The following is a 26,495-nucleotide window of genomic DNA, read 5'->3' on the forward strand; positions in this document are numbered from 1 at the left end:
GTTGCTTCAAAAGGCCACACCAGAAACTGAGGCCAGCTGCCACCAGAGTGGGTCTTGGGATTGGCTCAGTAAGGAGCACCCAACTCACTGAAAATGCAACTGGATGTGGCCTGGGAGTGGCCATGATTTGAGGGAGGCAGAGTTTCAGGGAATCCTCTGGGCAGAGCGACCTCTGTTATCCAGCTCGATAATGTCTCTGCTAGCTATGGCTGCACTGTGTCCCCATACTGGGAGTGGGGAGGAACAATGGGTACTGCCAGCCCTTCTGCCCCGGAGAGAACGTTGCCTCCAGCCTTCACTCCATCAACTCAGTGACCACTGTAAGTCCCTGGTGCCTCCCAAGCAGCCCTTTAAGGGGCGTCTGCACCCACTGGCTGCCACTGCAGCAGCCTCTGTCCCACTCAGCCGCTCAGACTGGGCAGCCTTGTGTCTTCGTCCCTTCCTACCTCCAACTGTTGCAAGGTGATTTCTTATTTCTCTCCCTAGTTGCAGTGCTTTTGTTCATCTAGATCCCAGGTGATTTTGCTTGCTGTTTGCTCTGTTTCCATCCCAACTTTGATGTGGTTGTAAGAGGGGTGAACAAAGCCTCTATCATCTATGTCATTTTTAGAGCCTCCCCCCTGTCCTGCCATTTTTGATTCTTGATAGAAATACATATGTGAAGCTTTTGATGGCCACCTAATTGTAGCTGGCTATTTAAAATACATATCTACTTAAAACTTGGATTGTTAGGACTTTGATATGGTGTTTATTGACTAGAAAAAGAGAGCGTATTTTAAGTCCCTTGACAAATGTATGCTATAGCCAGCTTGTCCCAATTTATGAGAGGCTTAAATACTCAGGAAGTTTGCAATATTTGGTAGCTTGAAATGGGAGAAAAAAAACCCCAGAAATCAGCAAATGCTACAAATCAGAGCTTTTTTCTTTTTCTTTTTTTGAGAATTAGTTTACTTGTGTATCCATTGGCCTTATAAACTTATGTTTTTGTTTTTGACAGTTGAAATATTGGATGATGCTAGAATTCAGATACTGCAGTCATTTACTGTAGCTGAAGCAGAAGTAAGTCCTTCTTTTTTTTATTAATTGACAAAAACCTTAATGACAGTAGTTTCTTTCATATGTCAATTTTTCTTTCAGGGTTATGCTTTTAAAAAGGCAGTGTTAGCAATTTACGTCTGTGGGAATGTGACTTTTCTCATCATGTTCTTATCCAATATCAACCATCTATGAGCAAGCAAAAACCTTGCTGTTACAGACCAGGTAATAATTATCATCAAGGCAAAGAAACTTGAAGCTGCACTGACTGCATGAATTCATATTCATGAATTCCAATTTGGAAGACCAGGTCATGTCCCTAGAGGAATTATGAAGTGTGGTCTTAAGAGAGCAATATTCAACAGGGTCCTATGGACTATAACGTGATGTCAAACCTTTATGTGCAATTCTGAGTCTTATGGAGAGGGTAGTACTTCCTGGAAGAGAAGTGACTCTGTTATGTCTACGCTGAGATTTTTAAGAATGTTAGCATTTAAGAAAATAAACAAGAGCCATTTGGAAAATAAAGGATGTCATTAGGATTAAAAGATTAAAGTAAATATATTTTGAGCTATAAAGGTGTTGTGGTACTTTAAAGGAAACATTTTTACTGGTTTATATCAAGGGCGTTTCTTAGAACTTTTTGAGAAACTATGGTTTTTGGTCCAGTTTTTGGAATATATCTCTTACTTTATGTATTTTGTTACTTCTTTGGTAAAAGTAGAAATGTGGCTGACTCTATTGTAGGTTTCGTTAACGTTTAAATATATTATGAATTATATAATTTCCATGAAATAAAAATGTGCATCTTCTGCTTAAAAACTGCCATCAACAAAGCTAAAATGGCATTTTATATGTTAATTATTTTGACAATAAGATTTAAGTCCTATAGCCTTTGGAGATTGTAAACTTGCATTTCAAAAATAAAGCTCACCCTTGTGAACATGTCTAAGTTATTCTCTTTCCTTGGGGTAATAAAATAATATAGGTGGTTCTGTTCTGCTAGTTGTTCTCCATGCTCTAATGAATCAGAGTAAACGGTGTTATTTTCCCTCCTATTCTATTAATTTATCTCCTATTTGCTATGAGGACTTCTAGCCAGTGGGTGGCGCCATAATACCAAAGTACTGCTTTGTTCTGTGTCCTCTTGCTGTGATTCATTTTTAGTAGTACTTAGGTAATCATGGGATGCTATTTTCCTTAAAATCCACCAACTCCCAATCTTTATTTAAAAAAATTCTGCCTTTTTGGGGGATAAGGGTGGGTGTGCCGAGATTATTTGTAACAATTGTTTGGTATTTCCCTTTTTATTCCTCTGACCTTGTAACAAATGAACAGAATAATCTAAGGCAAAGGAAACAAGCAGAACTGGACATTCTTTAAATAAAAAGGTTTATTAATTAAGGTTTATTAAATAAGGAGGCATATTTGATTTCTTTAGGTGTTCGGTCTGATTACATTATAGTTTCTGTTTGGCCCAACGACCTAATTTCTACCTGGTGTAAATAATAGCCTCGGCCATGTATCTTACATTTTTTACTGGGTATATGACATGGAAGTTTGTTTTTTTTTTTATATTGGTGTTTATCTTAAGTAGCTTAGGGTTGATATGTGAATTTTCTGTTTTCATGTTTTATAAGTTCTAGTCTAAACTTTCCTTTCGAACGTATTTAAAAAAATTTTTTTTTCAGTATAGAAAATTAAATGTATACTGAGATATTTTCCTCCAGTTTTCAATTACAAGGGGCTTAAAGATTAATCAGTTTATCTTGATAAATTATATTCTATATATGACAAGGAAAATTTCTTTTAAGGAGAGGATGGACTTCGGTGTGTTTGGTTTTTAAATATATGAACTTGCTGGATTTCCAGGGCTGAGGCTAAGATATTTTAACTTTTTCCATTTTCACTGATTCATCTGTTGGTACTATTTTGATATATCATCAGTTGATATCGAGTTGTCTGAAGAAGTCTTCATTATTTAATCTTAATAGACCAAACCTTTCCAATAATACAAAATTATGATTCTTCTGCTTATGAGTGGTTGATATCCACAAATTGAAAATGCCTATTCTTCATTTTTCCTCAATTTTTCTTTTTTGTTTTTGTAATAAAAAATCTGGGTGGTTTTCTTAAAACAAAATTTCTTTTGATAGGAGTGGTTGTTAAACAGAATGCCTTTATATCTTCAGCACTGTTGCCCCTAACAACGAGCAAAATTGTAAGTTTTCAGATGGATTCTTCTATAAAATAAAAATATGTTCTTTTTTTGGAAAAAAATGAAACGAATTCTAAAAAATTATGGTTGGGGTAGCATTTGTAACTGAGGCTTTTGGTTTTTATTAGTTTCTGGTTTGTGCACATTTATCTCAAGGGCATAGTAGTTTATGGCATAAGTTATTGAATAAATGAATCAAATTCACTTTAGTGCTTGCTTGATTTTTATCAGGATTTTGACTCTAATGTGTGTTAAGTGATATTTATTCTTTCTACATCCTGCCCCAGTCCAGGATGTGTGGCAGTGGGAAAAGACAAATGCAGCAGATGCCAACTAGGAAGCTCTAGGGGCACATGTAGCCTTTGGCTGAAATTCTGTTTATCTGTATGCTCTGATGGAGCAGAGGAGAAAAAAAGAACAAAGGTCTTTGTTTAAGATAATTCATTATAGATGGGAATGAAAAAAGGCTTCTTGTAAGCTCTTTTCAAATCTGCTTGGGACATACACTGCCCCTATCCACATCCTGCTCTTCCCTTGCCCACCTCCTACTAGGCTCATCTCTGCACCCAGGTCACTGAACGCCCTTTCTGTCCCTCTCTTCCGGGCAAAAGCTAGTTTATCAAGTTTTGACTCCAAGATCATCCTTGTCCTTTGAGCCTTCTCTGACTCTCTCTCCCACATGGGTCTCTTCTTGTCTTGACCATCCTTCTAAATGAAGTGTTGATGGGCTGGGAGGCAGCTGATCCTGTAAATTAAAAAAGACACTGGGAGTTTAAGAGCGAAGTTGGAAGACCTGAATATGCATGTTTGATTTACTAGCTCCATGTCCCAGGCAAGTCGCTTATCTTCTCTGAGACTCATTCCTTCATCTATAAAGCCTGTTCATAGGGCAATCGTAAGGTGCTTTGTACATGTTGATGATGTTGCTATTTGATTACAGTGTTAAACTTTAACAGGTTTTGCATATAAAATGTGTATTTTTAATTTTATAAGAAATTTGATATTCGCCTTGAAGACATTTACATGTTCAGTGAAATAGCCAGACACACAAGGACAACTATTGCATGATTTTATTTATTTGAGATACCTAGACTAGTCAACTTCATAGAGCTAGATGGTAGAATGGTGATTACCAGGGGCTGAGGGAGAGGGAAGAATGGGGAGTTTATTGCTGAGCGGGTTCTGGAGATTGATAGTAGTGATGCTTACACAATACTGAATGTACTTAATGCACTGAGTTGTACACTTAAAAGTAGTTAAAATGGTAAATTTTGTGTTATGCGTATTTTACCACCATTAAACAAAACAAAAATAATTGATGTTCATAGCAACACTATTCACAACAGCCAATGATGGAAGCAGATCATACATCCATCAAGAGAGGAATGGATAAACAAATTGTGGTACCTACATACAGGGGTGTATTATTCAGCCATAAAAAGGAATGAAGTACTGGTACAAGTTATAATGTGGATGAACCTTCAAAATATTATGCTAAGTGAAAGAAGTCAGACATAAAAGGTCACATATTATGATTCCATTTATATGAAATATCCAAAATAGGTAAATCCATAGATATAAGCAGAGTGGTGGTTTCCAGGGCCTTGGGGTGTAGGCAGCTGAGACTAGGAAGTAGTTGTATAATGGGTAATATTGTACTTTGTGGTGATGACAATATGCTGGAGGTGGAGATAGGTGGTAGTGGTACAAAACTGTGAATGTAAGGAATGCTACCGAATTGCCACTGTAAAACAGTTATTTTATATTATGTAAATTTCATCTCAATAAAACAAATATTGGTCTTAATTACTGCTCTTGGATTATACCTTTGGGTGGAAAGATCTGGGGATTTTGCTGACTCTAAACTTGGTATCAGCTTAATTTCTTATTTTGTTATCAAACTAGCTAATGTGATTTCGTATTGTGCCTGGTCGTGTACCTCTGGCTTAGGGGAGAGAAAGTTCCTAAAGTTTGTGGAGCATACCTCTAGAAGTATCCCTTCTTCGCATAGTATCTTATTCACGCGTAAAAGAAATTGTATTGTATTCTGGGTTTCCTGTAAGGATCTAAACAAATTTTTTGGTTTCTAATCAGACACCAATATATGGTTATCAAACTCTTGGGATAAGAATTTCCTGACTCCAGTAAATGCTGAGTAAGATCCTGCCAAATTGACCCTTCTCCAGAAAACTAGTGTAAACTTCAAAAAAGCAGCTGCTTAAAAACCCCAGAGAGTGACCAGAAGTAGGAAGATTCTGGTGAGGAGTCTATACTCAGAGGAGGCAATTGTTTGGAATTCTCTGTTTTCATGTTTTCAGCTTCAGGGCAGCTGTAAGCAAGTGCGTGTGGGTGGTGCTGGGTGGCAGGAAAATGACAGTGTCTCTGGCATAGAAACCAGAGGACTGATGGCCCGGCCAACTGCAGCGGTCAGGGAGAGGGGAAGGGGAAGTGGTCCTGGAAAAGAAAACACTAGAAAGGGGATCCTAATTCCTGTGTGCCTGGTTGACCCCTGAATGTGTTCACATGCATGGAGCAGACCAAACAAAAAAGCTGACCTGAGATTGGAGCAGCAACACAAGAAATGGAGTCTGCAGTTTCATCCAATTAGTTGCCTGCTAAAAAAGAGAAAAATAAGAAAATCTAGTACTTTTATAACCTAATATTTTGTGATGTACAGATGACAGTCCAAAATTACTAATATGAGAAGAAACAGACAATTCTGATCCATTCTGCAAAGCAGGCGTTTGCTAACTTTTTCACTAAAGAGCCCGATAGGAAATATATTATTAGCCTTTATGGGGCATGTGTGGCCTCTGTAGCATAATCTTTTTTTTTTTTTTTTTTAATACAACCCTTTGAAAATGTGAGAAACCATTCTTAGCTTGTGCGCTGTACAAAAACAGGCTGTTAGATATATTTAGCCTTTGGGCCACAGCTTGTGAACCCTGCTCTAAAGAAAGAATAATCAATGAAGACCAACCCTCGAGATTTCTTAGATAACTAGATTCAGGAGATAAGACTTTAAAGCATCTATTATAATTATTCTTAATGATGTAAAAAAAATATGCTTACTGTAAATAAACTGCATAGAAATAGAAATAATACAATAGGACCATATAGAATTGGAAAGCTGAAAAAATAAAGTATTTGAAAAATTCACTGGGTAGAATTAATATTAGAATGGAGACGACAGAGAAAAGAGCTAATTAACTTGAAGACAGATTAATAGAAATTACCGGTTTGAAGAAAATAAAAAAAATATATTTGGAAAAGAATTAAGCAGAGCCTCAGGGACCTGTTAAATGATAAAATCTTTTGGAATTATCTCAGAAGCAGAAGAGAATCTCTGGATATAATGAGTAGAAAACCCCCCTATTTGATAGAATTTGATAACTTTACTGATTTATGATGCAGGAAAACATCTCAAGTAGGAAAGTATAGACAGTCATGCTTATGCGAATCCTAGTCATACTCTTGAAAGCGAAAAATACAGAGCAACTCTTGAAAGAAGAAACAGAAAAATGAAACATTATATACAGGGGAATGATTTCATTAACATCTGACTTGTCATAGGCATCTGTGGAGGCTAGAGAGAATGGAATAACATCTATAAAGTACTGAAAGAGAAAGAAAAGTCCACAAGAATTTTGTACAAAGAAAAAACACCCTTTAAGAATAAAGGCAAATATAAAGACAGTTTTGGGTGAAAGACATCTAAGAGAGTTTGTTGCTAGCACATACGCTCTGCAGGAAATGCAAAAGGAAGTTCTTCAGGTTGAAGAAAAGTGACAGTGAATGGGAACACAGATCCTCAAAGGAATGAAGAACACTCAAAATGGTACGTACTTGGTCAATATAAAACTGTTTTTTCAAAATTTCCTACTTAAATTCTTAATAATAAATGTTTTTTTAAAGCAAAAAAGTACATTTTTCATGGGGTTTATATTGTATGCAGATGTAATACATATAACAAGTTAGTGTTAAGGATGGGAAGGGATAATGGACCTGCATAATTGCAAGATGTCTGCATCTTATATAAAGTTATACAATGTTAGTTCTAAGCGAAAAGTTTTAAGTTCTAATGTGAAAATTAAAGATATATATTGTAATTCCTAGAGAAAAAAAGCAATATATATGTGTGTGTGTGTATATATGTGTGTATATGCATATATATATATATATAAATAGAAAAATTAACATGGAATTCTAAAATTACTTAAATAATTTAATTAAAAAGACAAGAAAATAAAAACAAAGGAACAAAAAAATGGGAGGGCCAAATAGAGAACAAATAATTTCAACCATATTAACAAATACATTAAATATTAGTGTAGTAAATACTCCAATTAAAAGTCAGAGAATGTCAGATAGTAAAAAAGTGAAATCCATGATGTGATTTAAATATAAAGAAGCAGATTAATCAAAAACAGACTCATAAGTATACTGGACAATTTGGTTACGGACAGAGGGAAGGGGGTTTGGGAGGATGAGAAAATGAGGTCAAAGGTTAAAGAAGTACAAATTAGTAGTTGATAGTTGGTCACGGAGTATGGGGAGCACGGCAGAGGGAATGCAGTTAGCATTAATATATTGGCTAGGTGGAGGGTCAGGGGAGGGAGGGAGTAATTGAGGGGATGGTTTTATGAATTATATAGATGTCTAACCAATGTGCTGAATACTTGAAATGAATTAAAAAGCAAACAAACAAACAAACAAAAATGAAACAGTAAACCCCGCCCCCCAAATAAAAAAAAGAAAAAGAAGCAGACAGTTTGAAAGTAAATGAATGGAAGAAGGTCCACTATGAAATAGTAAGCATGAGGAAGCTGAAATGTCTGTATCTATACTAGATAAATTCATTTCCAGGTAAAGAGTATTATCAGTAAAGAGAGACCTATTTAATGATTAAAGCTTAAAATATCAAGAATACATTGTAGTCATAAATATATATATATATGCCTAATAACAAACTTCAAAACACATGAAGAAAACGTTGACAGAATTAAAGTGAGGGAGCCATTCATGATAAAAACACTCAACAAATGTGGAATAGAAGGGCATTTCCTCAACCTGATAAAGGCATCTAGGAAAAACCTACAGCTAATATCATACTTAAGGATGAATGACTGAACATTTTCTGCTTAAGATGAGGATGTGTGTTCTCACCACTTTGCATCAACATTGCATTGGAGTTTCGGCAGGGGCAGTTCGGCAAGAAATAGAAATAAAAGACATCCAGATTGTAAAGGAAGAAGAAAAACTAACATTTCATAGGTGACATAATCTTATATAGAGAAAATCCTAAGGAATCCAGTAAACAACTGCTGGAGGTAATAAACGAGTACAGCAAGGTTGCAGGATATAAAAATCAATTGCACTTCCAAACACTAGCGGTGAAAAATCTAAAAGTAAAATTAGGATAACAATTCCAGTCACACAATAGCATCAAGGGTAATAAAATAGGAATAGATTTAAACAAGGAAATGTAAGACTTGTACTCTGAAAACTATAAAACACTGTTGAAAGAAACTAAAGAAAATCTAACAAAATGGAAAGACATCTTATGTTAAAACATTTATGGGTTTACATCAAATTTGCATAGTGGCTAACTGAGAACTTTCAATGGCCAAAGCTGGCACAATTCGAGCAACAGACTGTGTTGGGTAAACTCAAGTGTAAACATCCATAGTGATTTAAATTAATGATTAAACAAATGGAGAATTGACAAATTTGAAATAATTTATGTAGATACTGTGTATATGGGAGTTATGCACAGTGACTTCCTTCCAAAGCATGCAGTATAGAAAAAAAGGAAAAAAGAATAATTTTACAGTGGAACAGCCTAACAAGCACTACGTCAGTCGGGTGATCAAGGTCAATATCAACAGTGATAAATCATGTTGAAACTATGTTCCCTTGATATGATGTGATGAAAATGGCACTTTATCTCTGTGGTTTTCCTCTCCCAAACTCATGATCCTAGTCTAATTTTGAGAGACATATCAGACAATTTGCAAGAAAGAGACATTCTGCAAAATACCTGATGAGTAATTTCAAAACTGTCAAGGTTATCAATAATAAGGAAAGTCGGAAAAGCAGTGACAGTCAAGAGGAGCCTAAGGACACATGACAACTAAAAGTAGTGTGGATCTCTGCTTAGGATCCTTACGAACAGAAAAAAGACATTAGCTGAAAACTAAGGAAATCGGAATAAACTATGAGTCTTTAGTTAGTAATCATATATCACTATTGGTACATTAATTATTACAAATGTACCAAACTAATGTAAGATGTTAATAATAGAGGAAACTAGGTGTTGGGTGTATGGAAACTTTATATTATCTTCTCAATTTTTCTGTTAATCTAAAACTTCTTAAAAATAATGTTTAATTTGGTTAGCTGTGGATACAATGACCCTTGGAAGCGTGTGTCTCCTTATTTTGGGGAGAGGGTGAGATCTATGTATAAAAGGTAGGTGCATCTTATTAGATAGAAACAGAGTTGTTTTTTAGTTGCTTGAACTTTCAACTATATGTAGAAGGATAAATACGGAGCTGAGTAGAAAAATGGGTGGATTGTGCATTTTAATGCTTCCTCTTTATCTTTTTATTTAATGCTTCATCTTCAAATCTACCCTTCTTTGCCCTTCTTTGTGATCCTGACCCTGTAAATATCTCTCCTTTGCCAGGTGATGCAGTGTTAAGCTTTCTCAATAAAGGGTGCTGGCGGAGTGCTGCAAGCCACCTCACTATTATTTTCTGGCTTTTCTTCTTTTTTATTGAGCACAGGAGTCAGTGGGTTGGTGCGTGGGTGGTCCAGTCTCACCTCAGCAGCGCTAACTGACTAGCTGCAGCTTTGCACTCAGGCTTCTCTCTGTCCACCTGGTAGCCAATTCCACAGCAGCTTCAGCCTCATCCTCAGGCAATAGATTAGGTGTAGCCTCCCACACTTTCTGGCCATTGTGGGCCACTTCTACACATCAGCCCTGCCCAATGCCCTCTGTCAAAGGGGCTAGATGATCTGCCAGCTAGATTCTGGCTCATGCCTGAGGCCATCTGGTGTTTACACAGCCTCCCCTTGCAGACTATAACTTTTCCATTCTGAACCATTCATTCATTCATTCATTCATTCATGCATTCATTCATCTATTGATCACTTAGTAGGTGCCAGACAGTGTTCTAAGAAACATTCGTGTACAAAAAACAAAACCAAAAACCATTGCATTAATCACAAGGATGGCAGAGGTGTAAAAGAATGTGCAGTTTTTTCTGACAATCAGTGGCATGAAAGGGAAGGAATGGAGCCCTTAGACCTGGGATTGACGTATTCATGTGAAAATGTCTCTGAAATTGAATATCCAGATTTCCCAGAACATTCCAGGCCAGCAGAGAAGCTCTTTCCTCTAGGAGAACAACTGCCCCTTGCAAACAACTCATCTGAAGCTGATGCTTTGCAAGGTAATGCTTGTCCTCATCATGATCTGCTTCTTTTTACCTTATTGCCTCCATGCCAGTAACTGAGGTAAGAAATTGTCATAGCTTCGCCAGGGAAATTTAGTTTCTGCCCTGAAAGGCTTGTAGGACCTGAGTAGTATGCACTGGCGTGATCCAAGGGAAGATGTGTGGGAGTGGACTTTGAGGGTGTTGGGTGGAGGGCAGGATGGTAGGTAGAGTAGGAGAGAATTGGCATCAGGATATTTTCCTTCAACTCAGGATTTAACATCCTGGCAAGAATACTTAGGAATGACATGCTGTACACAATCTTATTAACTTTGAACATTGGGATTCTAACCATTTACCAGAATTGGCCAAACATTGGATGAGATTTGTGTTTTTTGAGACTACGGAAAGTCCTCTATCCAACGACCTTATGTTATAATCAGTCCTCGAACAATGGGATTCACAATGAAATGAATGAAAGAATATTTCAAGAAGAATGAACATGCCAGTTATCATCGGTAAGGTCATGTACACTATCAAGATAATTCAATCCAGTCCTAAAATATAAAGGCAATTACTGCATGAAACTTTCAGATGTATGCAAAAAGTCTGAAATTTCTACTAAATCAATTGAATTGATCTTTAGTAGGAGGATGTAGTTGTCTAAGCCTGTTGAAATGGGCTGGCGTGTTTACTTGTCAGATTTGAAGTTGCATGTTTCTGTGATGAGTTGTAATGGCTTCCTATGATCTCTCATTTGTATTAGCAAAATTACAACGTCAGTTAATAGAATATAGTCAGGATATTTTAAATAACTTTATTCTTAAATGTAACAAGCTCTCATTAGAAATGCTCTGAGATCAATACAATAAAATATGCTGATCTCCCCCACCCCCCTTCACTAAATCGTGTCAAGTAACTGGAAAAGTTAAGCGTTTGTTCTCCTTAGCTTTTTTGGAAGTTTTTTTTTTTTACAAATAATGGCTATTGCTTATTCATATGACTTAATATGGTTATAATTATAGTTTTTTTGGATCTCAAAAAAAAAAAAAGAAAAAGAAAAAAAAAAGAAAAGAAACAAATATCCAGAAGAGAAAGTTGCAAACATTTCTTAGTTTCTTCTCCAAAGGATGTTTATGTAGGTGGTACACCTCTTAGATAACTTTTTTCCCCAGCTTTGCCATTCTCATCCTTAAAGCTGCAAATTAAAGAAAGAAACAGAGAGTTATAAAAAAGACTTAATTTTCACTCTAAATGACCATTTCATAGAATGCAGGAAAGTTGAGACATACCTCAGACGATTTTATCCAACAATGTGAGCATTGTTTTAGTAGCACAAAAAGATAGTAGAAATAATAAGCTATGGTTAACTTAGGGCAGAAGCAGGTTCAGAGCTAGAAGGAACCTATTGCTATAAAGATTAGAAAAATTAGTAGAGCAAATACAGCATAAGTTGAGTAAATATAGGATTAGTACACAATTTCAATTTTAGCCATAGATAAATTCCCTATGCACAATAGCTGTGTTTTGTGCATATTTTTGAGCTATGCACTACTGGAAAAAAAAAAAGCATTGACACAGACTCTAATTCATGGTTAGGTTAACTCATCAAAGTTGGTTATACCAAGGGGCTTTATCCTTGGATATAGAATGATAAAAACAAAATTTTTTTGTAATGAAACAATATGAACCAGTAATTAAGAGTAGGAGTAACTGTAAAATGTCTGTCAATGTACAAATACTTTTTAAATTGAAAACATCTTATTTTGAGCATATTCCGCTGCTAACGACATACTGGATTTAGAAACCATTTTTAAAAATGTAGATTTAGAATTTATAACATTCTCTGATATTCTGGTATCATGCCCTTAATGTTTAGGACTTCAGAGTATAGCTACCTCAGTTATGTTCCAAAAGTTGAGAGATGCTTTCAAGTCACTGATCATTACATTCATGTGTAATATAGCTCAAGAACTAGCTGTTTAACTGATTGCAAAATTTTATTGAATGAAAAAAAAAAGGAAGACATATTCTCTCATTTCTCAGCCATATGTTGTCTATTAACCAATGAAAAGACCGTATCTCTAAGACGCTCTTGTTCACAAATATGAGAAGGGATGGGAATCCGATACTGTAGTAAAACCACGATCATTTTTATGGTCATTCTACTTATATGAAATGTTTTCATTTAAATGAATCCAAAGAGAATTATTTACTTGGAACCTTAAGGAGAATGACCATATCTAGTGGTCTAGGATCAAGAATAGTCTTTGAATTTAGGACCAGCTGAGAGAATTTTTTTTTTTTCTTTGTAGCCAGGAGGATGGTCTCTCTTGCTGGGAGATGTTGGATGGTGAAACCCGAGGAGAAGATTTGCTTCCACAGGAGGTGAACTAAAGGCAGATAGCAAGACTTTATTGTTTTACTTTTAGATTTTGTGGACCTCTTTTTTGCCCATTCCTAAAAAGAGAGCAGGGCAAAGTCCTCCCTACAACTACTTTTCAACTTAAGATTCAGTAAAGCAGGCACATCCCATGTGCTGTGGACATTCAATGACTCCTTAAAGGCTATCCTGGATGTGTGCATCTTCAGGAGTGAGGTAATCCAGTAACTCACTGTCTCATTTCTTAAAGGGGAACAAAGAGTTCTGTATTGTTAGAGTCTGCCATTCCTTTCTTTAGTCTTATGGCAAATAGATGATGTGAATGTCAAGTAGATGTGTGGGGCTAGAGCATGTCAGCAATGGGATCGTCCTTAGGTGTAGCAGTTAATAAACCTGGGCAACCAGCTCTCCTTTTTACTTCTCCTTTCTGCTCTTCTCTGACCTCTATCTCCTCTCCCCACAGCAATACAGACTCATGGTTTTGGCTGGTTGAACTGGGTAGAAGAAAGCTTGTCTCCTTCATCTTACTATCCCTTGGCTCCTAACGGTTGCCACAGGTTGACAATTTTGGCACCAAAAGCATGTGATTCCCCCAGAGCTGAAATTCTCCACCTCTTCATCCTGAAATGCCACTGACATCTCTAAGAGGGGAGAACAGAGCTAGAAGTACAAGAATAGGTTGGTGAGGACTGGCATTGAAGTGTCTGGCATTGAGTTATATATTAGAACATGACCCTCATATTTACATTGGCTGATGAACATAACTTTGCATAAATTTTCTCGTCATGTCAACCCTGTTCAAATTTTCGACAAAATATCTCATCTTTAGGATCTCCAACCTCCACCTTCCCCCATCTTGCTTCCTCCTTCATGCGCTTTTCCAAGTTAAAATTTGCTCTTAAATAAGGCTTTGATAACAACGTTTACACTAAGAGAAAAGAGATTGATAATTTTTAACTATCATACTTACCAGAAATATTTATATTTAGTAGGGGACCTATCCTGTCAAAAAAGGAGTTGACTGAAGTGGTGGATTTTCAAGTATCATCAATAAGCATTTTAGGGGATTGAGGCAGAAGCTCAACCTACTTGGTGCTTGTGAAATCGAGGTGCATAAGTGGCTAGATAGTCTATGTATATGGATGTTCCCTGAGGGCATATGTCAAGATGATATATTTATTTAAAAAACTCATTTAAAAACATACCAGCTCTGTAATTCATGAACTGAATTGGAAAACAGCAATGTAAAACAGTACCATAATGGAAGGCAAGGAATTTGGAGCATTCTGTTTATAAGATGCTTTGACTGATAGCACAGAACTTTGTATTGTTACTTTGTCTGGAAGACGTCTTCCTGTTTTCATTATTTTGGTTCAATGGCATGATTAGTGTTGTCTAGAAACATTAGTCACTTCCTGTCTTTTTCTATGAAGTAAATGTGTTGACATGGGTAGGGAGAAGGAATAAGGGTGTTCAGGAGAAGCTGGCTAACATCCATGTTCTAAAATGAGAGGTTTTATGGTGGGTCATATCACTCGCTGCTCTTGATCATAAACTGTGTTCCTCTTTTTTAAGTCTTCTGAGTTGTTTTAAAAATGAATTTAAGATGCAAGGTGTAGTCAGCAGACAAAGCTCATTCTCAAAACAAAAAGGAACTTTCAGTTTCAACAGATTTCCATTGTGGATGACACACCATTTGACTCTGATTTATAGGAAGATAATATAAGTGTACAGTTAGCAAGAGATTAGAAAGTCTTCAGATAATTAAACTTAAAAACGGTAAGCTGAATTTAACTACTTAAAAGACTGGAAGAGATCCATTTTATTGTAGTTTTGGCAAACCAAGACTGGTTTTATTGCTTGCAGAGGAAGAAACTTTCCTGAAGTGTGCAGGTACTACCACAGTCCCATAGAATTATCAAGTTCTAGTCTACGGCCATGCCACCCTGAACAAGCCCGATCCCGTCTCATCTCGGAAGCTAAGCAGAGTTGGGCCTGGTCAGTACTTGGATAGGAGACCACCTAGGACAACCAGGTGCTGTAGGCATAAATAATAAAAAACAAGGGATTGTAAGCTGACAAGGTCCTTGCAAACTGTGAGGTCAACCAAGGGTTGCCTCACCTAACAAAAAAGGAATTATCAAGTTCTGCTTCCTGGATTAGCTAGGATTTAATACTTATTGCTTTTTAATAAGAATTTTTCTATTAGAGACATTGAAAATTACTATCCCTTTCATACGTCCAGTATCTGTATGTCTGGGTAATTTGAGTATCTCTTTAGCCAAGGTAAGTACAGCTATTATAATCAATTTTGTCAGATTCTTATTTATTCTTTATAAATGATGAGTACAATACAATATTCAAGTGATAACAAGAAATCTAAAATTGATGAGCTATCACTTTTGTAGCAAAAAGTGTTATTTTCCATTCAATGCTATGAAAGATAGATAGCTATAAAACTTCATAGAGAATGAGAAATGTAAATAGGTAGAAAATAGAAAAAATAAATTTCCTAAGTTAGGAAAGACTATGCAAAACTAAATCTTATAGATAATGTAAGATAAACTAACATTCAATTTTAAAATAAAGAAAAATTAAGGAAATAAAGTTGATAAAACTATAAAAGTATAGAGAAACATAGTAAAGTAATAAAATAGCGCACTGAAAATAAAATTTGTTTCTTTTTTCTTGCAAAATTAAGGCAATTTGTTAACTTATGTAGGAAGTTTTAAATCAGAGAGAGGCACAAAAATTCAGATTCTGGAGGAAAAAGATATGATATTAATGACCCAACTTATTAGTGATCCAAATATATTCACACATGATGTTATACCATGACAGAAGAAAAATTTCAAGTTATTAGAGTCAATTGATACAATATCTAAACATGGCAACAATTTTTTTCATTTCTTTATCTTTTGAATGGACTGAATTGCTTCACTTATGGTAATAAAAATATCAGCTTTAGTAAAAAATCTTAGTGTGTATTAGTCTATGAGGTGGTCAGAAAAGCTGAAAGCAAGAGGGTTTGTTAACAACACAGAGATTTTCACATGACTAAACAGCAGTGGCAAGCCTTGTCATTTTTATTACCTGTTAGGGATGGATCCTCAGTTCCATCTCCAGCTGTCTGAACACCCAGTGGAGAAGGGTGGACAGGGCTGCCTAAGCTTTCTTCTTGCTCTTTCAGGGATATGGAATTTTTGTGGGGAGATTGATGGCTTGCGTTTTCACGGGGATTAACTTCTGATCTCTTTCTAGGAAGTGGTGTTGGTTTAGTAGGCTGGTAAACCTGGCTGTGGGGAGCTGTGGGATGGTAGGATGGTTTCTCAGTTTCTCCTTCACCCTCCTCCTCATCGTCAATCACAACCAGCTCAGCGTGGATGATCCCGTCATACCCTGTCAGAAGCTTCTTTTCTTCTTCATCGTCTTCTGCCTGCTGATACCCCATGAAAATCATCGTCACGGGTTCTCTATCATTCATGTCAGAGGGCAGGGAATGAACGATATTATATCTCACATCTTCCTCGTCCTCCTGGCAAGTGGGAGCAGAACCCTGGCATTCTGACTTGCCAACGAGTGCTTTGCTGGGACTGAGTCTCGCCTTTGAAGGGGGTGCATTCTTGTCTTGCATTATGTTCGACTCTTCCCAAGGAGTCACCAGCCTCTTTTGTAGGGTGCAGGGCATCTCCTCTGCTTGCTGAGTCATGGATCGGGGATGGGGTATTGGTCGAACAGGACTGACATGATTGAAGCTGTTGCTCCTCTCCTCTGTAAGTCCATTGTCCATATGGTGTATGGGTTCACTCATGTCATTACTCAGTCCATTAGCTTTCATCTTTATCCTTTCTTGAAAGTTTGGTCCAGGGGTCACCTTCTCTCTCTGTGGAGTTGTAGGCCTGCAAAATGGATTGGCATATACAGGCTCATGATACTCTGTTGGGGATTTAGAGTTTCTCTCCGAAGCTTGTCTTAAAAGTTCCTCTACCTCAACTGGGGCCAGGCCATCGGTACCATTGAACGGTGGGCTGTGATTAGAGCTTACTGCGTATACTGACTTTTGCCCGTCATCATAAACTTTTATTCCTGTACCTTTAAAGTCATCTGATGGGAGAGGTATTGAAGACAGGACTGTACTTTCTCCAGTCTTCAAGTCTTTTTTAACTTTAATTTCCATGGCATACAAAGCTGTTGAGAGACAAATTTGATCTTCGATTTAGTTAATTTTTTCACTTATAAACTCATCTGCTTTCACAGTGTTTATTTTTATATCAAGTATACCCTTTGATTGTTTTATGGGATGTGTACATTTTTAAAATTTCTGATTTTATTTAATTACATAATGACTAATACTGTAATTACATGTTTTTTTATGTAAAGATGTATGAAATTAGTGAAAAAATGGGAAGAATTGGAGAAGGAAAGCTGATTGGAGAAGAGAAGCTGATAGTTTCAAATAGTAAGGATTTTTAATGGGGACCCAAAAGATATCTCCTTCCTAATTAATAGATCCAACAATTTATACTCTTTTACATTACTCAATGGGAGGAATCAGATTTTTTTTTTTTTTTTTTTAGTTAGGAAGAATATATTGCACTATGCATGACCATAGGTAAAAGTCTAGCACAGTACATATATTTTTTTAAGTTACATCCTTGCTGTATAGACCAGCAGCCTGTTGAACTTATAGCGGGTGGTTCTAAAGTTTTCACATTAGGGAGATCGTTTCAATGCAGAGCTGGCATTAAAGAGGGAGGGAGAAGGCTAGAATCACACGCTTCTCCTTTTGCCTTATGTTTCTTTTCATTTTCACTCCCATTTTCAAATAGAGCAAGGGCTAAAATTAGAGCACTATCACTATCAGCTGTCCTGAAACAACTGGGCTGGAGAGAACTGGTTGATTTGGGGGAAGCTGGGATCTGCTTCATGGTCCAGGCGAGATCCTTATGGCTGGAATTTTAACTGGCGTAGTAAAGGCAACAGGACTCGGGCGGAGCAATGTGGCAATGCTTGCGTTTGTTGTTCTCTCACCTTCCTTTTGAACCCATCTTGCATTTCCGATCTTTGCTTGATGGTTCTTGGCATTGGCTACCCAAATCAAATCGCAGTGCCTCGTCCACACTCTCCCTATCCCCCTTCTCTGTTTTACTCTTCTCTTTAGCATTTTCACTCCTTAACATGAAATATTTTATTGATTTACCTAATTTTTTGTCTATTTTCTCCCTTAGAATATCAGCTCCATGAGGGCAGAGGTCTTTGCTGTTTTATTCACTACCGTATTCTTAGTACAAGAACCGAGCTCGGCAATATAGTACATGTTCACTACACAGTTATGAATGAATAGCTACTATCTGCATGTAGAGTGTAGCTTCCCTTTCTAGTCTAAAATGCAAAGGTTTTTGCTCTGCTCTCACATACGCCTTCATTTTTCTAGAGGCTTTGGAGTATTAACTCCAAAATCATTCCCACATGGAGGATAAATAATTCCTAGCCTTCCCAAGGAGAATATTTTTATTTTCATAAAGGATCTTAGTAATCCAAGAGAGAGTTTACTAGATGGAATATGTTGGAAGTGATATTTTTGAGCAGGGGAGCTTTGCTTTTAAGAGCTTCTTGTCTCCTTTAGGACTTTATCTCTTCTTCCTATCTAGTGGGCTGGGGAATAAAATACATGGAATCAACACTGTAACCCGGTTATCCCTATCTATGCAGGTGACTCATATTTTTCACAGAACTTTGTAAAATAAGCCATTGCTTAACCTGGAAGCACATGATGTCATAGCAAGTTGCTAACAACTGACATTGTAAAATCTGAATTTGAGAAACTGCCTTTGGAGGCAGATTTCTCATATACCTTTTCTATTTTGTTCATCATCTTCTATTCCATCATTTCTTTCCTTCCTTAATCTGGAAGGTATGTAGGATTTTGGAAGGTCAGGGATATTAGCATAGATGTCTTCAATTGACTCTGTAAAATTAATATTAATTCAAAATACATTTAGAATATGTTTACAATAATGTAAAAAATTTCAATGGGCTTATCAAAAAATATCGTAATTAGACATAGACTAGACTGCTCAAAAACATACCTCTTGATGTTTCTTCCTTTTCCACCTTCACAGACTATAAGAAAAAAGAATTCTTCATGATTAACACAGTTAAAAAATGAATTCTAAATGTGGATATACTTTGAAAAATTATTTGTGACTCACTTTGAGAAAAAAATCATAGTTTTAAAATTTCTTAATGCTCACCCTTATTATGTCCTCTGTTGTTCTCTCAATTGATTTTAGTTTCTTTAAAATTGCTTCTTCATTAGTTGAGATTTTCAGTTCAGCCTTTTCAAGATCTTGAATCTCTTTTTCAAGTCTGACAACAAAAAGATACACTTTTTATTGCTTAAGACATTACAAATGTAGAGTTCTCAAATATATCTATCTTCTCCATATATAAACTTTCCTCGGAACATTGCATGTAAATGTTCAGTTACCTTAAGAATGTAGTATTACAGCAAACATCACATTTAGTACATAGAAAGCACCTAATACTTGACTTTATTTAACAATTTTCAATTTGTTTTTAATTATTATTATTTTTTTGACAAAAGGAATTCTTAGGTAAAGTATTTGACAATTGCCCCATTTTCTTCATTGCAGTTACTAATGTTACTTCCAAATGAAACAGAGAAATTTCTTTTATAGAGACTTAAGTTCATAGTTGAACCAAAAGGAATGGCATATCTACAGTTATTACTTAGTTCACCAGTTTTCCTTACCCAAGTCTCCATGTATGTTATTTGGAGAAAGCAGAATTATTTTTTCTAGCCAATCAACACTTTATAATATTATAATTATTAAACTTGATTTAATAATCATAGTTATTTGACACTTAAAAACCCTGCATATCCTAACATCGAGAATGACACCTTGTTTTAATTTCACAGTTTCCTAAGAGTTGCGTGAAGAGACGAAAATTAGACAAAATATAGTACAGTGGCCTCAGGCGCTGCTGTTTATAAAGACTACATTTTCTATAAAAAAAGAAATGTGACGCATGGCCTGACAAAGTGTAAGGAAACTTGTAGGGACAAAAAGACAGACATTCGAAATTAGACCATTGCAAACATTCTGAGCTGGTATCTTGACCAGCATGTCAGATTCAAGTTAACGCCAGAGTATGACATTATGACCTCTATCCTGCATAAAAACATACAGTCACTGGCATCCATGCAGTTAGCAAGGCTGGCACTTGGCAGACTTGAAACACACGTAGTTTCTCAGCCAAATGCTCTAAGCTCTAAAGTCAGCTGCCTCAGAGGATGGCTGATTAGATACAGCAGCTAGTCCAGGAGATGACAGCTGTGGGTATCAGTGTCAGCTAAGATATTTGTCAGTTTTCTTGGCTTCTTTAAGATGGTCATGGATCTGGCAGCTCAAAAATCACCAATAAAAGCCCGAGGTCTGGTCTGCTTGACCACTCTCCTCCTCATGGCTTAAGTTTCAAAGTTCTGACTTTGCTGGTGCCTCCGGCCATGGGTAGTTGGCCATTTATAGCTGAGGAAGTTTTCTTGTACAGCATAGAACTTTAAGTAAAATGTAGTACCTCTGATTTCTTAGAAGTTACTGAGATGTGACGGCCATCCTGTTAAAATCCTTCCACATCCATGGCAGCACACCAGTGGAGTTTTGGGAACATATGTTGGTTGGTAGAGTGGAAGGCTCTATACTAAAGGTCATAAATCTGAGTTATTCTGTTTCTGCTACTCACTATTTGTGAGAGCTGATTTCTTTAACTTCCCTGATGCTTAGTTTTATAATTTGTATAATGAGAAAATTGTACCTCCCTTACTTTATATAGAAATTTGCTGAAGCTAAGAAGAGATGATATATGAAAGCACATAGAATGTGACTGACATCAGATATAAATGTCATTATGGTATAAATATTAAAGATTTTCTGCTATACACTGTCTCTCTTTCCATGCTTTGTCTCACAGAGTCTTTTACTTGAAAGCATGTTAAACACAGTCTAATGGGGAGCCTTTGGGTGGAAAAACAGGGTGTTCAAATCTTTGCACAAGCAGCTCCTGGACCTCAGGAGCCATCTGTGGATCTGGGTTTGAATCCTGGTTCATCTGCCAACTTCCAGTGTGAACCTGGACAAGTCACCAGACCTTGCTAAGCCTAATCGTCTTCATTTATTCTTTCATTTACAAGTATTTAGCATCTGTTTTGTATCAGGCAATATCCTATGTGCTGGGGATATGACAGTGAACAAAACAAAGTCCCTGCCCTCAAGGTTTACATTCTAGTGGGAGGACACGGACGGCACACCAGACAGGGGCTGGCAACCCTTTCTGTAAAGGGCCAAATAGTAAATATTTTAGGCTTTGCAGACTACATTCAGTTTCTGTTGCATATTCATCTTTTTAATTTTTCCTTTTACAATCCTTCAATAATATAAAAACAATTCTTAGCTTGTGGTTATTCAAAAATAGACTAAGGGTATATTTGGGCCTGGGCTGTAGTTTCCTAACTCCTACAAATGTGTGTATGTGTATGTACATATAAAATGTATATCTATATCTTAACATACATATTTACATATACACACGTATATATACACACAATACGCAAATGTGTATGTGCCCATACATTTATTTATGAAGAAAAATATTTCCATGAAAAAGTAGAATAAGGGGTATAAATAGAAGAATAAGGGGGGCAGAGAGTGCTTGGGGGGCACTAACTTAATAGTTTGGTTAGGGAGAGTCTCTCTGATAAAGTGTTATTTGAGTGGAGACGTGATGGAAATGAGGCAAGGACTCATGAGAGTTTCTGGGGGATTGTGCTTCAGAGGGAAGAGTAACTAACTACAAAGCTTAAAGTAAGAGCAGGGGGCTCAGGAGGGGAGCGGTGGGAAGTGAAGTCAGAGATGGCTGGCAACCAGATCATACAGGGCCTTGTGCATAGGAAGGCCTTTGGGGAGCCATTGGGAGTTCTGAGAAGAGGAGAAACATGCTATGATTTGAAATTTAAACAGTTACATTGGTCACTGTCTTGAGAATAGACTGGAGGGGCACACATGGAGGTGAGCTGTTGTAATAGTCCAGACAAAGATAGCTTAATCCATGGTGGTTGCCATCAGAAGGGTGGGAAGGGATCGGATTCTCGGATTTCGGAGGAGCTGCCAGGATTTGTTGATAGATTACACATGAGGTATGAGAGAAAGAGATGTCAAGAGTGATTACGACATTTGTGGCCAGAATAATTGGAAGAATGTGACTGCGACTAGCTGAACAGAAATCTAGGGGAGAGAAGAAAGGAGATTGATGGGGACGTATTAAATTTGAGACAGTCAAGTGATGATATGTAGAAAACAGGTAGATATAAAAGTCAGAGCTCAGAGAAGTCTGGGTTTGGGAGTTGGTATTTATAGACATAGGAGTGGATAAGTTTTCCTAGAAAGTCAGATTTTCCAAGGACTGAATCCTGGGCCAGTTAAACATTTAGAGGTGTGGGCAATGTTAACTCTTTCAAAGGGTTTAATAAGGAATAAAAGAATTAGTGAGCACTCAGAAAATGCTAGTTTCTTTATGTCTCCGCCCTTCCTGTTCCTGGGGTACAGAAATAGAGCTCTTGGTTGGCCTGGCCAGTGACAAGGAATTAGGAAATGCACTGAGATTTGTAGTTGTTTTCCTCTGCAGAAAGGCCCATGGGTAATGGAATATCATATTATTTTCACAAATGTGTTTCGACTAATTGTGTATACACATATATATTATACATATGTATTATATACGTGTATATATACATATATATATGTATATGTATATACCCATACACACACACACACACACACACACACACACACACACACACACACACACACACGCATATGCATATATAGATGTAGATGTAAAACATTTTTGTTTTACATATATTTGTACATAGGTAAAACTTTTTTTTTACATGGAAAGTTTTTAGGGAGGTCTCTGGGGCATAACACTCTCACATGCACCTGCTTATATCTCAGCCGATGGATTAGAATTTCTGTAAGCGCTGCCATCCCTATCTTCAGAAGGTGTTACCTTTCAGAAGGGAATTGAGCTCCTAGAAATGCTGATTCAGTTTGGCGAAAAACAGGCAGTAGAGAAATGTCCTTCCTGGTGCCTCCTGGGTTGTTAGGCGGGGCCTGATGGATGAGTTAGTACCTCTTGCAATTTCTGAGAGATGGTGGGCAGGCATCATGTGCCAATTTAGATAAGCAGAGTACATGAAAAAGGATTTGTAATGCTATCCATTATTGGAATCTTTCTTTTTCTTGCCTATTTGCTGGGGAGAAAGAGGATTATTTTCAAGAGTTCTGTAGGTGAAAGCAGGTGGCTTTCATTTCATTTCATGCACTGGTCTAGGAGTAAGCTCCCTTAATCATCATGAGATAATGTCCCCGATTCAATTCCAACATGCAATTTTTTGTCTTAGAAAGAAAAGCTCATAAAGGCTGGATGTGCCAAGAAGGGGTTGTTTCAGAAGGCAATTTTTCAGCTGCTAAGGGCCATTTATTTCTTTCAGTTTTTGGTGGTGTTGACAAGGACTAACAACCTGATGGAGTTTGCCATTAGAGGCCAAACGAACTGGACTCAGGAGAAAAAAAAAATCAAAAGTTATGTCCTATTTGACAGCATTTCTCTTGTTAGCAATTATAACACTAACCATGTATTGAGCATTTACACTGTAGCAGGCACTGGCCTAATTAGTCCTCACAACAAGTCCCATGAGTACTGGTGATAGTTCCATTTGACAGATGAGCAAGCTGTGCACCTAGAAAGGCAGGTGGCCTGGAGGCTTGCAGGCCCGTGGCGTGAAATCGAGTCTCTGCCTATGGAGCCTGAGCTCTTAACTCCTTTCTAATTGGCCACTATGGAAACAAAAACTTTAAAAAATGGATTCTTATGAACTTAGACAAAACATTCTTTTTGCTCAGCAGAATAAAAGGATTTCTTACTTTCTATGATAAAAGAAAGTGGAGATTGAAATGCTAGCTGCATTCTACCCACATGCAAAAGTGTGGACTCATTATGTATAAAGGTAATATTTCTGTCCTGATCTTCGTTAGGGCAATTTTGTTAAACTGGGAATTTCTCTGCTTGGTGGACTAGTCAGTCTGATGAGGATTAAAGTCCCAGGTTTTGTCGGATTTTTCTTTGGCTGCTTGAGTGCGGTTCTTAGAACAGTTCCTTCCAAGAGCCTGGGGTTCCCTAAGCTAGGGCCACTTTATAGTGAGAATTTCTTTGCTTAGACATGTGACTGTTGTTCAAAGTAATGGAAGCTTTAGGAATTAAATATAAAGCTGGCTAATGCAATTTGATTGTAATACTGCAGTTTAAATGTAATTACCAATGCTATATTTGAAATTAAGTTTATGAATGGTTTAGCTATATACTTTGAAAGCACTGACGAATTATTTGCATCTTGGGAGCCACACTGTCTCTCTCTCTCTTTTTTTAATTAAATTTATTGGGGTGACATTGGTTAATAAAATTATATAGGTTTCAAGTGTACAATTTAATAATATGTCATATGTATATGGCATTATTAAAAACCCAGACTAAACTGAAAGAGGGCCCATGGTCATTTCTCTGGGATGGCCTGAGTCAGCAGGTGTTAGACCCAGGCTGTGCCACTGCTGAAGTAGGTCTGAGACCAGCTGATGGAAGGGCTGGGAGACACTTCCCACTCTATTTGGGGAAAAATAACAGTATCACAAAGGGTTTTCTTGGGGAGATAAATGAGACAATGTTTGTAAGCCTTTAGCATGTGATATGACAAAAAGGTGTTACTCAATAATAATTAGTTAGTCTGCTAGGGAGAGAAGGGCATTCTCTGACAATCCCAGCAGAAGAGAAAGCCTCCCAGCTCCATTTGGGGATTTCATCTTCTACTTTAATATCAATGGTTTCAGAGCAAGCAGTGTGCTTGAACAGCTTCAGAAACACACTGTCCTTGAACATACTGTTCTAGAAGGAAAACCAAAACAGAGTTCCAGCATTATCAGAAATTTCATAATATTTATGGGGATGGTATCTATTTAATAAATGTTATCTATTTAATAAATGAAAGAATATGCTAGTCTGTTTTGACAACATGCTAATACCCCACCCCGCAATCCATTTCTCTTGTTCTTTTTAGTAATGGAACTCCTTGAGTTAATGTGACTCCCTGGCTACCCTGCTACAGACTGTATTTTCCAGTCTCCTTTGCATTTAAATGGTACCATGGGACTAAATTCTGGCCAATAGGATGCTAGCAGAGGTGACCTCTGCATTTTCACATCATATCTTTAAAATAGAGCTGTTTGTCCTTCATTTATCTTCCCCTTCCCACGCTGGAATGCAGAGGTAGTGGTGAACTGTCTTTGCCCACACGACCAAGGGCATCACTTAGGGAGTAGCAAAGTATCAGAACAAAAAGAAACTGGGTCTCTTGATTATTTCATGTGATGCTGCTGCTCTCCTCTCCTCGAATGTCTCCCAATTAGGGTTATTGTGTATGTGAGGGAAGTGAATCTTTCTAATCTTGTTCAAGCCACGGCTATTCTGGAGTTTTTTTAAAGCATCAAAACCAATGTGCTAATGATTATATAACCTTATGGGGATGAATCGCAGTGTGACCACTTTTATGAGCTTTTTCATAACTTTTTTCATTGATTTGCAGAATTATTCATTAGTATCTTACATTTCAGGTAGCCAGTAAAAATAGAAAAATAAATCAGTCTTTACTCCTAGTGGGTAAAGAATTTACATGTTTCTAGATGATCTATTAAATCTGACATAGTTAGTATTGACATTAGCTAGTTAATATTGGATGTCTAAAGTTCACAAAGCAAAAAGAAAATTTTGCAATAAATAATTTATTTTTTAAATCACAACTCATCTAAATGAATAGCTCTGGAGTTGCAATGGATGCTGTCGAGTACACATGGTTGGTGAGTTTAATCAGGTAGTCTGAACTGAAGTGTGTTGCTCATATGTTATGGGCAGATAAGTTATTACTAATGGGTCATAAGTAAAACATATTTTATCTTTATAGACAATTTGGCCAAGGATAGTGTCAAGCAATATTTTCTCAATAAAATTGAGAGTACGTAGTCTAGCAGAATATGGACTATTTTGTTTATTTTTTTAAAACTGGAGTCCAAAAAATTTCATCAAACATTTAACAAATATATTAAGCACTTACTACACATCAGGCACATTTTATTCACCAACTGAAATAAAAGTATATCAAAAATGACAACGAATACTTATATGCATAGACGTTGGACAAGAATTTCCTCACAATCAATTTCCTTGCCAAAGGGCAAGTGTGAAATAAAGAAGATCTCACCCACCAGTGCAAACAGTCACATGTCATAGGTAA

General features: G+C 36.9%; 2 protein-coding genes and 1 pseudogene across 3 annotated transcripts in view; 2 read left to right on the forward strand and 1 right to left on the reverse strand.

Annotated features, from left to right (window-relative positions):
* Window positions 1–1,987, forward strand: part of FRRS1 (ferric chelate reductase 1) — a 42,655-nt gene extending 40,668 nt beyond the window's left edge. For both annotated transcript variants that reach the window (XM_011368481.2, XM_023536369.1), the window contains exons 15-16: window positions 998–1,059; window positions 1,138–1,987. In XM_011368481.2, the coding sequence (XP_011366783.1) occupies window positions 998–1,059; window positions 1,138–1,230 (155 nt within the window). In that variant the 3' untranslated portion in view covers window positions 1,231–1,987. The remainder of the gene's footprint in view (window positions 1–997; window positions 1,060–1,137) is intronic.
* A 9,340-nt stretch (window positions 1,988–11,327) lies between these two features.
* The window catches only part of PALMD (palmdelphin), a 42,821-nt gene continuing 27,653 nt past the window's right edge, over window positions 11,328–26,495 (reverse strand). Inside the window, exons 4-8 of the mRNA XM_011368492.2 lie at window positions 19,330–19,444; window positions 19,165–19,198; window positions 18,930–19,043; window positions 16,169–17,263; window positions 11,328–11,890 (exon numbers count right to left, since the gene is read on the reverse strand). Of these exons, the coding sequence (XP_011366794.1) occupies window positions 11,847–11,890; window positions 16,169–17,263; window positions 18,930–19,043; window positions 19,165–19,198; window positions 19,330–19,444 (1,402 nt within the window). The 3' untranslated portion in view covers window positions 11,328–11,846. The remainder of the gene's footprint in view (window positions 11,891–16,168; window positions 17,264–18,929; window positions 19,044–19,164; window positions 19,199–19,329; window positions 19,445–26,495) is intronic.
* Window positions 15,004–15,122, forward strand: LOC111745475 (annotated as a pseudogene).

This window comes from Pteropus vampyrus, unplaced genomic scaffold, assembly GCF_000151845.1.
Source record: "Pteropus vampyrus isolate Shadow unplaced genomic scaffold, Pvam_2.0 Scaffold6, whole genome shotgun sequence".
NCBI classification, from domain to species: Eukaryota; Metazoa; Chordata; class Mammalia; order Chiroptera; family Pteropodidae; genus Pteropus; species Pteropus vampyrus.